At 41.2% G+C, this 15,000-nt stretch overlaps 1 protein-coding gene across 1 annotated transcript in view; it reads left to right on the top strand.

The window, feature by feature from the left end:
• The window catches only part of LOC146453722 (eIF-2-alpha kinase GCN2-like), a 27,304-nt gene extending 13,888 nt beyond the window's left edge, over positions 1–13,416 (top strand). Inside the window, exons 13-20 of the mRNA XM_085096257.1 lie at positions 480–765; positions 1,412–1,545; positions 2,469–2,856; positions 3,429–3,641; positions 4,424–4,789; positions 8,159–9,679; positions 10,645–10,956; positions 12,222–13,416. Coding sequence (XP_084952383.1) covers positions 480–765; positions 1,412–1,545; positions 2,469–2,856; positions 3,429–3,641; positions 4,424–4,789; positions 8,159–9,679; positions 10,645–10,956; positions 12,222–12,449 — 3,448 coding nt within the window. The 3' untranslated portion in view covers positions 12,450–13,416. The remainder of the gene's footprint in view (positions 1–479; positions 766–1,411; positions 1,546–2,468; positions 2,857–3,428; positions 3,642–4,423; positions 4,790–8,158; positions 9,680–10,644; positions 10,957–12,221) is intronic.
• Positions 13,417–15,000: the final 1,584 nt, after the last annotated feature.

The raw sequence follows: 15,000 nt of genomic DNA, 5'->3' as shown, positions 1-15,000 counted from the left end.
TTGTACTGCATGATAAACAACACCACAGGAAAGTATTGCTCAGTAGCTTTTAATTGAATTGTCTCACTCCAGGATTTCATTCACAGACTCAAAAGTTAGAACCCCCTTGTACTTAACAATTAGATTATGAGCTTGAGATTTCTATCGCATGATAGTTGATGAGGGCGAAGCCCGAATCAACTATCACGCATAGAAATCGAAAGCGAATAATCTAATTGTTTTAGTATAAATCTACTAGTTATTCAAAACTAAACAAGTAAATTATCTATTTCCTCATCGCAGACACTTCGAAAACGCGAAGAAGCGGGCGCCATTTTGTTGAAAATCGCTACTCACTATCTATCAGAGAATAGATAGCGAGTAGCGTAGCCAATCAGAGAACGGCATTCGTGATAGAACACTAGTAGATTTATACTAATGCGTAATAAACATCATCGCAGGAATAAAGTGCGTATACGTTATTCTTTATTTCTTTACAGTTGCTTAAAAGCTGACGAAAGAAACCGCATGTCTGCCGCTCAGTTACTCGGACACTCCTTCATAACTGCAATTATTCCAAGCGGCTTACCAAACGGCAAGGAAGCAGTTAAGAGCAATGGTATCCCCAGAAATGATGGTGCGTTATCCCCGGTCGACCAACCGGAACACGAGGAACCTGTCCCGGACTTTTCTTTTTTCTCCGGTGTCGCGGGAAAGTCACGCGTTAAATTGGAGTTTGAAGAGCTGCAGTTTCTAGGAAAAGGAGGCTTTGGCAATGTCATAAAGGTGCGAAAAGGTCGATCATTGTAATTCAGTATTTGGAAACCACCTTTACCTAGACCTGCGTGGATTGCCTGTGGCCTTGATTGAAAATTACCTGCTTGCTTGCCTTGTATTTATGATCCAGCGTGGATCATGTACTTTGAAAACTGCAGTGATAGCCTTTAACTGACAAATCTTTAAGTTAGCTCAAACCGTGAACGTAGTATCTATATTAGGGGAGCAGGGATGGCGCAGTGGTGAGAGCACTCGCCTCACACCAGTGTGGCCCGGCTTCGATTCCCGGACTCGGCGTCATTATGTGGGTTGAGTTTGGTGTTGGTTCACGTCCATGTTCTGAGAGGTTTTCTCTGGGCACGCCGGTTTCCCCTTTCCGCAAAAACCAACACTTCTAAATTCCAATTGGATCTGGAAAGTGTCCTCAATTAGTGCTCTACGCTAAATACATTGACACTTAAATAAAGTGATCTATTTTATGTGAGTGTTAAGTTACTGTTATTGCTCATTAGAGTGCTCATTCACACCCTGTTGTTTATACTAATAAGAAATAAGCTACCAAAAGTGAATTAGTGCCCCAGGTGGTAAATTGAATCATTACAGTAACAACCGCACGGTCAAATTCTGACAGTTTGTCGTCTTCCTTTTGTTATAGGTGCGAAATAAACTGGACAACTGTTTGTATGCAGTGAAGCGCATTCCACTAAACCCCAAAAGCACTCAATTTACCAAGAGAATCACGCGGGAGGTGCAGCTGATTTCCCGCCTTAATCACGAGAATGTTGTCAGGTCAGCAGCTTGTGTGTTTGGGACCATAAGTAGTGGTTAGGGTGGTTGCCCTGCGTAAGTTTAAGAAGTTATGCTGCAAAATCGCGCGGAATATCGCCTGATACTTAGCCGACCGGGCCAGACCAGGAGGATTGTTTTTTATTCAACACGTTGATAACAAAGCACAGTTTTATTGCAGAAAAACTGAAGTCGATCTTTATTTTACTATTTTTCTCCCCGACACACGAAATTACTTATGGCGAAGGATATCTTTTGACTACGGACAACGAATATTTCAGTGCACCGTGTCCATATTTTGGCAGTGTTGCAATGTGTTGAATAATAATTTACGTTCTACGTAATGGGATTTACATGCGTTTAAGAAGCCAGTGATTCATGATTTGTACTGTTATAGCGGTTTCAAATGACTGTCGTAAAACCTAACGTATTTAGTAATTACACTCACAATAAACGCCAATAGCCCAATGAACAAATTAGAAGTCGAAGCAAATACATGTAGCCGGCGCCAAGCGCGGGAAAACGCGTGGGACCGAGGCACGATTGGTTTTGGTTTTGTTTCTCATTGGTTGAAAAAGTGGCGCGGGTTTTGCTGACCAATTGCAGAGAGTAGTAAAGCAAAACCAAGGTAACCGCGAATTGCTTAGGACAGTCAATTGAAAACCGCTGTAAAGGCCGCCACATGAGAATTGCCTAGGAATATCTTTGTCATTTATTATGTGAATTTAATAAATTAAATGTGAAATGTTTCCATTTCCAGCCCGCCATTTGCAGCCTTCACCGGTCGCGGTGAAACGTAATAAAGATTTAATCCGCCGTTTCAATTTTTCCCAATTTTTTTTTTTTTTTTGGCTTTTCAAAGTGATACTAAAAATAACTAACATTGCCACTTAAATTCAGCTTCAAATCAACTTTCCACCTCACAGATATTACAACTCCTGGATTGAAAATGCCGAAGAGCAAGATGAGAGCAAGACTGCAACAGACGACAAAGCCAACAAAACTCAACAGTCAGTTATGTCAGGCGAGGACAGTCTCCTAAAGCTGAACAAGATCGAAGCTCCAAGCTTAAGAGGTGATAGGGAAAGCGTTGAAGACTCCTGGTGGCAGGGAGGGCAGGAATCGGGTAAAAATGGATCGGACTCGTCGTCCAGTGGATCGGAGGAGTCCTTTCGAAGTGCACAGAAAACGCCCTCTAAAGGCCATAATGTGTCATTTTACAACAGCAAGTCGGAGTCTTCCGAGGGAATCGTGTTTACTGCCGGGAATATTGACGAGTCTGTTCTTCAGTTCGGCGATCTACTGGACACAGAGGTATAGCTGTTAAATTTTACAAACTCTTAAAAAAAAATTTAAGAAAGGTAAATATATTGTAGCTACATTAAAGTTAGCTGACCCGCCTTTCTTGAACTGAATCCCCGATACCCTCAATTTACTCGCAGGTTTTCAGTCATTTGCTCCATTTGCTTTGGTCTATCTTGGAGTTCCCTTCCGTCGCGGAGAAAAATCAGTGGACTTCCCGTGGCCCAAATTACAGTAAAAACCCACATATAAGAAGTCTCATTTTCCAAGATAGCCTCAAAAGGTTCTTATTGAATTGGTGTTTACTAGAAAATTAGGCTTTTTAGGTTCTTAAACAGGTTCTTATTTTCTTAAGAAAAACATCTTTTTGTTGCCAGACAAAAAAAATGTTACTGTATAATGATGTGTCTAAATGACTGCAGTTTTTACGAATTAAAACAAACCCTATTTTAAGTTAAGCTTATTTTATTTCTGTTAATGCTTTTATACCTGGCGTGTTAAATCGATAAAATCGACAATCGATATCAATCGAAATCAATCTCAAATCATCCATTTATTTAAACCACCATATTGTGTCTCCCCAGTCTGACGACTCAGATGAAGGAGAGGAGTGGCAGGAGACTGGGTCGGAATCCAGCACTGATCACAAAGGTCTGCAGTATCTGTACATACAAATGGAATACTGCGAGAAAAGCACCTTGAGGAACCTTATTGATGAGGGCTTGTATCAGGATGAGGAGCGTGTATGGAGGCTGTTGAGAGAGATCGTGGAGGGACTGGTACATATTCATACACAGGTGATTATACCTCTTGTCAACGCTCAAAGGTTCGACGCATGCGCATATTTTTTGAAAAAATAAATTCAGGATTTGTCACTTTAAACGCAAAGCGAAAACTGTTTGGGGAGTGTTCAGTTCTTTTCATTGGGTATTTGTAACTGTTAGGAATCCTGCTTGTCACATGTGCCGTTTTCCAGAGATAGTTTATCTAAAAATCTCGAAGACTCGCATTTAAATTCGAATTATTTCATATTGTTCCAGGAAAAAAATGGTTCTTGACTTTTGAATAATTGAGAGGACACGAAATCGTATAAGGTCTTAATTTTAAGTTAGTTCTATTCGATTTGTAAGAAACAATATCAGTTAATTCTTGAGAAAAATAATAACGAACGATTCATGAAAATTGCATGCGGGAAATACGAAATTACAATACTCAAAATTCAACCGATCACAAAACTTGTTACTCACTTCTGTGGCGTTATCCAGTCAAAATATTCTAGTAAAAACAGGTCAACAAAACGGTCAGCAGAGCAGAACACAGGTTAGCGAGGTAAAAGGTCAACTTTACTTAGAGATTACGCCACTGACTGTCAATCACGCCTTTAGTTAATAAATTAAATGCCAATCAACGAATTACTAACTGGAAACACTAATTTTCATTTGATCAGCGAAAAACATATTAGTCTTTGAACTTGTATGTATTTTGTTCTTGAAAAAATGCGGCCATTCACTATTACAATACTGCTAAATAGGCTCATTGTAAGTACCAGCACATTTTCTTGTTGTTATTTCTTACGCAGGGCATTATTCATCGAGACCTCAAGCCTGTGAACTTATTTCTAGACTCCCGCGGCCGTACTAAAATCGGCGACTTTGGTCTCGCAACCACGCACGGTATGACGCGCGGGGGCATGGGCCCGGATCTCCAAGACACCAATGACCAGTCCCAGTCTCCCAAGAGCGGCTCGACCACTAAGGAGAGCATGACTGGTAAAGTTGGTACGGCTCTTTATGTTGCTCCTGAGCTGGGTAAGCGAGGGGGACTCCGAGTGAAGTACAGCCAGAAGGTCGACTTATATAGCTTGGGGATCATCTTCTTTGAGATGTGCTTCCGGCCGCTTACCACTTCCATGGAAAGGGTTCATGTCTTGGGAAATGTGAGAACGGTAGGTGAACTAAAAGTTCTTGCTAGAAAGAAAGCTGTAAGGACTGTACGTGGGCGTACGTGGGTTCTAGAATGACATTTGCCAGGACTGGAAAGTTCCTGGAAAATTACGCGATTGAAGGCCCTGGAAATATTGTATCTGTAAATTTAATTTTTGCAAATAAATGACGGTAAGTAAAATTCATCATTATCTCATATCTTTATTTACCCTCGGATTTTTAGAGTAGCTTATGCAGCCAATATCTCCGAGCATTTACCACCCAACCATGAGAATATACACACAAAGACCAGGGGGCTCATTTCTCGAAAGACCCGGTAACTTACCGGGCCCGATAAGTATATTTTTAAATGTTTTTTCGCCGATTACACAGTGATTACAGGCATGGCACTTGGCCAATGTTTTCATAGAGTTATAAGATTTAAAAATTAAGTGTTCCAAGCTAACAAAAATTGACTTCTTTTAAAAACTTTTATCACCAAAAACACTTATCGGGCCCGATAAGTTACCGCGACTTTCGAGTTACGGGCCCCAGACCACAACACCGGGAACTACGTCCCCTACTCTTTGCGAACAGAAAAAAATTATGCACTTGTGGTTGGAGTTTTTTTTGCACACAGATTATACGTTATTTTCTCTTTCATCTCAAAATGCTATTTGAAGTTTATTTGGTAAAGCTGAAAAAAAAAAAAGGATGGTTGTTGACCTTTTCTTCTCGGTTTATTGAATTCCGACCCTTGCCGGCTTTGGAACCTGTTGTATTGTCATCTCTGGTTAGGTCGTTTCTTTTATATTGTTAGTTTTCAATATATTGTTAGTCCAAGTGACTTATTTCTACCATGAAGTTCGCTTAAGTGCACAGCATTGTACACACTAAGTTTTTTTACCATTAACCATTCTGAAAATTTTCTGGAAATCAGCAAGATCTAGCAACAATTTATGATTGTTTTTTAACCAAACAATTACTCCACTCGCGCTTGTTGGATATGAGATGATTATAGCCAACTCGGCGCTACGTGCCTCACTGGCTATCTATCATCTCTTATAATCCATCAAATATTTTCGCTCGCACGCGATTGGTCTAAACGCTTCACATGACCGAATATACCCCAGCTAAAACTGGGGAATATCCGGTGATATTCCCCAAGTGATATTCCCCAGTTTTAAAAAAAATCAAGGCGCGTCAAGTTTGCAATTAAAATTAATGTCAAGATGGGGGAACGGTTTGTTTTTGTGACAGAAGAAGAGATAAACCTGCCGGTCAATAAAGCAGTACCAGAAAACAACATACGTTTTTGACGGTAAGCTGTTCGTAAACGAAATGTTGAAATACTCAAGCTCGTATTTGCAACGTTTGAACTCTGTTCAACAGTCCTTGAATTAAAAATGTGGCAAAACTAAAATATATGAAAGACGAAAAGTTTTAGCCCATCTCATTTAAGAGTATTTATAATTTTTTTTTAGTCTGGCAAAACGAGAAAGTCATCAACAAGCCACTAAATGAGTTTAATAAGCTCGAAGCTCGCTCACACGACCGCAAATATTACAGTTGTAATTCAATGAGAGCAATTCGTGCTGGCCTGGATAGGAATTTAAATAAAGAAAACATAAATTTCAGTACCATTACTGACAGAGTTCAAGCCGGTAAATGATACTATCAATGCTCACCTGGTCGAGATCGCTCGCGAAGACAAAATCTTGTCCACGAAACATAAACCAGCCATGATACCTGGATATGTCGAAATTCTCTACGAAGAGAAGCAGCTTGTCCTACTCTCGAGCAACAAGTTCAATGAATCCTCAGCGATGGTGAGCGACTTCGTTGCTGGCTCCATTCAATGTCAAGTTAGCAAAGAAGCGCTCTGATGGAAATCCAGCAAAAACAACCAGTGACGTCGTATTCGACTGCAGGTTCAGCTTCGATTTCTTCACAGGTCGTTTTCGGCTGGTAAATTCCACAGTTGTATTTCCAATATAACGTACTGCTCCAATTAAACACTAGATAAAGGAACAAAACGACAAAGCTCCGGCTGTTTCGTTGACGGCGGTTTACACTTTTTACGGAATGCGAAACTTTACAGTTTTTCGCTTTCAATGATCTTTAGCTTGTTCTCGAGAGGTAGATAGATTCCCTGTAACCTTATCCGCCACTTGTATCTTGCTTTTGTCTTTCACGGAATTAAACAAGTTTACTTTCCTTTCAAATGTTTTACCCCAAACAAACGCTTTCGACTGAAGTAAAATCTGACGTGGAGATTTTGGAAGCCAACTGACAAACTTTGACGTGATTGACATATGACAGAATGGCAGATCCTGCCGATTCCCGCATGTTGCGAAAAATATTTGAAGGATAATAAACACAATAGCCTCCATTTGACTTTGAAAATATTCTCAGATATTGGTCCGTGGACATTATCTGCTCCTGGAAGCTCACAGTTTTCCTCGAGATTCGCTCTCGGAAAACTGTTCGCTTCTCGGAACAGATAATGTCCGCGGACAAATATCTGAGCATATTTTCGCGCCAAATGGAGGCTATTGTTTATTTATTAAAAACTGGATCATTGTATAGTGCAATTCCAGGCATTTGATTGGTTTAGCAGCCATAGTATATGAGCCATTATACCATGCCCAAGAAATAGCGGCCATTAAATTGTCTTCTGGTTGTTCTTGCAAAGTGAAATCAGCAAGATCTAGCAATATTTCTTAATTGTTTTAAATAAAACAATTATTCCACTCGTGCTTGTTGGATATGAGATGATTATAGCCAACAAGGCGCTACGCGCCTTGTTGGCTATCTATCATCTCATATCCAACGCGCGCTCGTGGAATAATTGTTAATTATTAAAAACTGGATCATTGTATAATGCAATTCGAGCGATTTGATTGGCTTAGCAGCCATGGTATACGAGCCATTAAACCATGCCCGTGAAGTAGAGACCATTAAATTGTCTTCTAATTGTTTTTGCAAAGCGAAATCCGCAAAATCTAGCATTATTTCTTGATTGTTTTTAAAAAAACAATTATTCCACTCGCGCTTGTTGGATGTGAGATGCTTATAGCCAACTCGGCGCTAGGCGCCTCGTTGGCTATCTATCATCTCATATCCAACGCGCGCTCGTGGAATAATTGTTAAATATCCAACGCGCGCTCGTGGAATAATTGTTAAACACTCGGCTGTGAATCGACCAAAGCTGCATGCGAACTCGGATTTCCTCCCCGAGTGAGCACGGGCTCATTTCTCGAACAGCGACTCGCAATCGTGCCTACGCTGATGCGAATTAACCCTTAGAGACCTTTTCCTGGTTGCGCATTATAAATCGTCGTAAATAATTTTGATCAAATCGTGAAGACTTCATTTGGATTTCGTTTCAGGAACGAATAATCCTTCCTGAAGAATTTGACCAGAAGCACTTCGCCAAACAAACCACAGTCCTCAAATGGTTACTGAAGCATAATCCAGAAGAACGCCCAACTTCCCAAGAACTCCTTCAAAGTCAGTACATCCCACCCAAGATTGAGGATGGTCAGTTAGATGAAGTCCTCAAACACACGCTCGCATCCACGAACTCCACTCGCTACCAGCGCTTGATGAAAGCCATGTTTTCCCAACACGTGTCCCCCGTTCGAGACGTCACGTACGATTTTGATGTGTACACCGGTCAGGTGTCTCCGCGCACGATCCTTGCGCAGCAGATGGTCCACGAAAGTGTCAAGTCCGTATTCTTGCGGCACGGTGCGTTGCGCGTGCGAACGCCTCTTCTCGCGCCGCGCACGATGTTTCTGGAACAGGTAGAACTCGCGGTAAGCCTCATGGATCATAGCGGCGCGCTCGTTACGCTTCCGTACGACTTGAGAATACCGTTTGCGCGTTACGTCGCGCGGATGGGAGTCCACCAAATGAAGAGGTTTGACGTTGGCTCCGTTTATCGTGTTAGTCGAAGTTTAGGCGCGCACCCCAAGGAACTGTACGAGTGTGTGTTTGATATTGTGACCAGCACGCCTGAAAATCTTGTCCCCGACGCCGAAGTTCTGCTCGTAGTGGCTGAGATCATCAAGGAGTTCCCTTCTCTCGACAATCGTAGCTACTACATCAGGATTAACCATACTGGTCTCGTGAAGTCGTTCTTGGCATCGATCGGAGTCTCGGATGAGAGGCAGTCCGAACTGCTTGCAATCCTGCAAGAGATTCGCGGCGAAAAGGAAAGAAACGCCCAGATCAATGTATTTATCGAGAACTTACAAATTAGCGAGCACGCTGCCACTGCGCTGTACGATTTTTTGAAATTCGAAGGACCCGTGAATAAACTGCGCGAACATCTGATCGGCACGATGAAGCGCAAATCTTTGGTTGGACAAACTGCGCGACAAGCTCTCCATGATCTCGAAACGATCACTTCGCACGCGGAAACGTTTGGAATAACTTTACCGCTATTTGTCAACACCTCTATGGTGTACAACTTTCAGCATTTCTCGGGGCTGATTTTCCAGTTTGTGGCAAAGAACGAACGAAAGCGAAAGCGGGGAGGCGTCGACATTCTTGCCGCTGGGGGGAGGTATGATAAACTGATCAGTCAATTCCGACGAGGAGCGGATGCTTCGCACCTGTCCCCTGGTGGAGTGGGTGTTAGTATCGCCATTGAGAAGATAGTCTCCTCTGTCTTGGAAGATCAAGATGCTTTGGTGCCGTGCGCCTACGATGTTTTCATCTGTTCAGCGGGTCACAACCCGATGAAGGTTGAGCGCATGCGTATTGCACGTGATTTGTGGAAGGCTGGGGTCACGGCTACTATCTCTTATGGAACGACACCGCTAGAAGAACTGCAGGAGTTTTGCAAACAAGAAGGAATTCAACACATGGTAGTTTTGAAGGAACTGGAACCTGAGTTTGTTAGGGTAAGCTAACTTTTATCATGCAACCTTGTAACAATGCCATGCATTCGCGTTGAGGTGTTTTTGATAGTCTCGAGTTTTAGTTGCAGAAAGGTTATGCAAAATGTCTTTGTATACACTTAATGCGCATTTGATATCTGAATATTTCAGTCAGTCACACAGGGACACTAGGAAAATAAAATCCGAGTGCTCCTATCAGGGGTCGAACCTAAGACCTTCCGATTACTAGTTCGGATGCTCTACCACTGAGCTACAGGAGACTCGTGGGAGCCAAGGCCATTAAACTAGGTTCATGGGACAAACATCCTGCATACTGCTAGGATTGGAATACCGATGAGTATTAGTGAAAGAAATATGATGTTATGATTGTAGCCTGTTGAATAAGTGCTCAATTTGTCGGAGGTTTTGTGACGTTCAGTGCGGTCGGTAGGAGCCTTCCGATGCCGATCTTTTCCATAATGACTCGTTTGATTAAAAACTGAATTGGACTCCACTAAGTCCTATTGGTATTATTGATTGAACAGTATTGTTAAATTTCTTCAAGATTGCACTGAGGAGTTTAAACAAAAACTTCAAAACTAGAAAGAGCGTGCAAACTTATATTACCGTGTGATATATTTCATTTTATTATATAGACATGAGTGTTTTACCGCAAAAGACACCACTCGTAAAATTCATACGAAACTACATCCGGGACCTGAGTGGCGTGTTTTCCATATGCCCACTTGTGAGGATATCGATGACGTCATTTTCCACTTTTTTGCATCTGTTTGTGCAAACAGTCGGTGAATAATGGCAAGCGATGGATTTTTCTATATAATAAAAAGAAAATTACGCGGTGGCTTGAAGATATGAATCTTATTTTCTCGTTTTTAAAGCAATATTTTACTCACTCGCTACCCTCATTCGTAAAATATTGTTTTTATCACTCGAAAATAAAATTCATATCCTCTACGTTCCTCTAACAGGTACGTTCTTTGGAGAAAGAAAAGATCTCCGAATCTCGTGTCCAGATAAAGGACCTTGTGGACCATCTTCAGGGAAAGCTCTCAAGCAGGCCTGAACCGACAGAGTCCTCAGCGCCCCTTAGCAACAAAGGTGCTGGGACGCAGAGCGGTAATGAACCAAGTTCAGCTTTTGTGCCAGAAATGAAGGTCTCTTTCAATACACAAGAGAAGATGGCATGGAATACAAAGAAACGATACGAAAGCTTGATGATGTCAAAGATAAAGCCTCTCTTGACCCACATTGGTTCCAAAAATGCGGTGGAGGTGATCGGGGTAAGACGGAACCGTTATTGGATGTGGTTTTTGTGATATCTTAGAAATAAACAAGATTGAGATAAGCATTCTGAATGGCAAAAAGTGAAAGCTGAGAATGGTAGCATTTTCGCAGACCCTTGTTTTTCCGGATATCCCAAAAAGGATTATGTAATTTTCAATCGTCGTGGTTGTGTTGAAAACTGTTTCGACAAAGGTTGTCCAAAAAAGCGTAAAAGCGTACGCGACAATGCCGAAAGGTAATCTGGAAAATACCCGATAAATTTCAATAAAAGCTCAAAATCCATATTGCCCGCTATCTTAAGTCTTCGCTGTACGGTCGAGACATTATGGATTCTGAGCTTTTATTGAAATTTATTCCCAGACTACCTTTCGGCATTGTCGCGTACGCTTTTACGCTTTTTTTGGAGAACCTTTGAAAGCAGCTGTATATTATGAAAACGTTCTGCGTCCTCCAGTCTCCAGTTGTTCAAAGAGCGGATAACTTTATCCAACGGAAAAGTCGCTATCCAGCGGATAAAATGTATCGGTTGGAGTACATTTTATCGACTGGATAGCGATGTATCCACATGGATAGAGTTATTCGCTCTTCGAACAACCGGGCCAGAAGTATAGATCCCTCGTTGACGTGTTACACGAGAACATTAAGTAAGAGAACTTGAACACGTAGTGCCGTTTTGTTGTTTGCGTGTGCTGGCTACAACCAGTGAAATTGTGTTGTTGAACTTTCTCCTTGATCGCGTGTTCCTCCCTTTTCAACCATTTAATGTTGTTTAGAAGCTTCAAAGCGCTACAAAAGAAAACCTTGAAGCGGTCGCGATCCTTGCGCTATCCAACATTGCACAGGCGGAAAAGGGACGGGTGGTCGAACGAATTATGACCTCGTGCTTGTTACTTCTGAGTCTGTGGATGAAGTCCTAAAGTGTGACAATTTAAATGAAAGCTACTGAGCAGTACTTTCCTGTGGTGCTGTTTGTTATGCTGTACAAGGTGGTTCTAACTTTTTTATTTGTTTACATTAATAATGTATTTGTGGTGTGGCAAAATAAATATAAAAAGCAAAATAAAAAAAAAGTGAAATCCTTAAGTGTGACCATTCGTATGAAAGCTTCTTATAAGATTTTGATTTGGTGCTGTCAATGTTGCAAACTAGATTTGATGCTTTTGTTGTTGTTGTTGTTGTTGTTGTTGTTGGTATTTTGATGTGCTCTTGGCAAATTATTGACGATTAACCTCTTTTATTGTTTTTGTGCGTGTGTTTTTAGGTTGATTTACCAGGTTCTGTGTTGCGAAGTATGTCAGCCCTTCTTGATCTTGATGCTAATGAAGACGCTTTCGACGCCAGTGTGGCAACAATTGCAGAAAAAAACTCTCGCTACAAGAAATACATCGGGCGTGTATGTGACGACATCAGAGAACTCAAGGTCTCCAAGAAAGTACCTATCGTTTTTGTGTACAGTGTAAAAGATGAAATGTTTAAAATGTTCTTATAAGAGGAAGGGAACTTTATGGCCCATTTACGTATTTGCTAAAGTAAAATAAATAAATAAATAAATAAACAAAACAACAACAACAACGAAAAACACTGTAGTTGCGGTTGGCCGGCAAGTGATACCTTTATATATAATCATGGTGATCGTTTCTCGTCAATGTGTGAGTATGGTTGCATACCGGCATTGTGGTTGCTGTATGTATTCAATACGAAAACATTGGTAACAGCAATATCCTCATTCTCGAATCGGTAGTTGTATAATTACACATCAACGGCAGTTTTCTATGGTCTGTACTCTTACAGACCATAAAATGACGTCTTAAAATGTTCAAAAACTCGAGTGAAACCACTCGCTTGCGGCTCGCGCTTTCACTGCCAAGTTTTGAACATTTTATGGCGTCATTTTATGGTCTATTTGGCAAAAAGATTATCAGCTTGAGATTTCTATCGCGTGATAGTCGATGAGGGCGAAGCCCGAATCAACTATCATGCGAAATGAGGGCAAAAGCCGGATCAACTATCACGCATAGAAATCGAGAATGAATAATCTAATTGTTTTAGTATAAATCCACAGGTCGTTCGAAACTTAGTACAGTGGAACCTCTCCTTACGGACACCTCTCTATTACGGACAGTTTACTTGGTTCCTGACAGACCGAAATCCATGTAAAGCCTACCTCCCCAAAACGGACACCTCTATAATACGGACGCCCCTCTATTACGGACAGTTCACTTGGTCCCTGAGAGACCGAAATCCATATAAAGCTTACTTCTCCAAAACGGACACCTCTATAATACGGACACTTATTCCTGTCCCCTTGCTGTCTGTAATAACGAGGTTCAACTGTAATAGAATAGGTTCACGTTTTTATTGAATAATGATATAAATAAGTCACGCCACCGCACACTGTTAGGTTACTCACTCTAGGCACTATCTACAACAGAATAGATAGTGAGTAGCGTAGCCAATAAGAGAACAGCATTCGTGATAGAATGCTAGTAGATTTACACCAAAAGGGTATAGACCGTAGAAAATTGCCGTTCATTTGTTTTGCTTTGGTTTTGTTTTCCAAAAGGTTTGTTTCTGGTTGGTTTACAAAAGTGGCGAGAGTTTTGTTTGACCAGTCACGTACACAGAGCACAGTAAAGCAAACCAAAGCAAATGCTATAGTTCTTTCGACACTCAAACAATTGCTCTGACGAGCGTGGAATTGGAAAAAGTAGGTCAAAAGTTAGCATCGACCAACTGACCAAATTTTCTTTTTTGTCAGGGTAATCGAAATCACAGCGTTTTTCGTTTCTGGGCTCAACGTAAAGCGTTGTAAAAAAAACTGAAGGGAAAGAAAGAAAAATGGACTTTTATATGTTGTATATTTGGAAAATAAATGAAGAAGAACTTTCGTTGTGTCAAAGTGTTGATCTGCAACAGTGACTGGAACAATCGATCTCAAACTCATTCATAATTCTTGAACTGAAACGAAGGAAAACGTGACCGTGAAGTTTGTGATCTCGTACCCAGATCACACTGCAGGTTTGTTAATATGGGAGGTCTGAGTACGAGATAAGGTTGTTTCGAAATGAGTGATCTTAATAGGCCATTTTACAGTTGTGTGTTTAGTGACCTGTCCTTGGATTGGAAGCGAGGCTGGGGGTGACCTTGTTTTGATACAAACCTCACTGCTTTTCATATGTAAATAAATGCAAACTAGTTAGCATAAGAACAGCATGATCTACATATGAAAAGCAGAGAGGTTTGTATCAAAACAAGGTCACCCCCAGCCTCGCTTCCAATCCAAGGCCAAGTCACTAAGCGCACAACTGTGAAATGGCCTATTATCATAATATTTGGGTAACTTTCGCTTTGAATTTCTCCAAAATTGTTAATGGTTTCACAAGCTATATCAACTTTCATTCGATTTCCAAACACCTCGAACTGGTTGGTTAATAGACGAAGCGCATTCAACCTTCTTCGCGGTGTTAACCTGAGTGTGGCATTTCACAATGGCTAACATGGAGAGTCGGATGTACGTCTGACAGTGACGTCATAACCAAAACAAAATTTTTCGCGTTTGCGGTACACAACTCTCTTGGAGCTCCGCTAATATTTTCTGTGTTAGATTATGAATATGCAGATTAAGAAACGTTTTAGATACATGTTTAAAATCATGTGAGCCAGTGTGTCCAAAGTCATGTTACACAGTGTTAGACCGTGATGGAATATTTTTAAGCCTGGCCCCAGTTGTTCAAAAAGCGGATACCTTTATCCACTGGATAAGTCGCTATCCAGCGGAGCAAAATATACTCCAACCAATGCTTTTGCAAAGTTTTCCACACAATCCCATTCTTAAAAGAGCGGATACCTTTATCCACTGGATAAGTCGCTATCCAGCGGAGCAAAATATACCCCAACCAATGCTTTTGCAAAGTTTTCCACACAATCCCATTCTTAAAAGAGCGGATACCTTTATCCACTGGATAAGTCGCTATCCAGCGGAGCAAAATATACCCCAACCAATGCTTTTGCTAAGTTTTCCACACAATCCCATTCTTAAA

This window comes from Pavona decussata, unplaced genomic scaffold (assembly GCF_977016875.1).
Source record: "Pavona decussata unplaced genomic scaffold, jaPavDecu1.1 SCAFFOLD_324, whole genome shotgun sequence".
NCBI lineage: Eukaryota > Metazoa > Cnidaria > Anthozoa > Scleractinia > Agariciidae > Pavona > Pavona decussata.
Note: the sequence above shows the minus strand (reverse complement) of the source record. Positions and strands in the feature narration are given on the sequence as shown.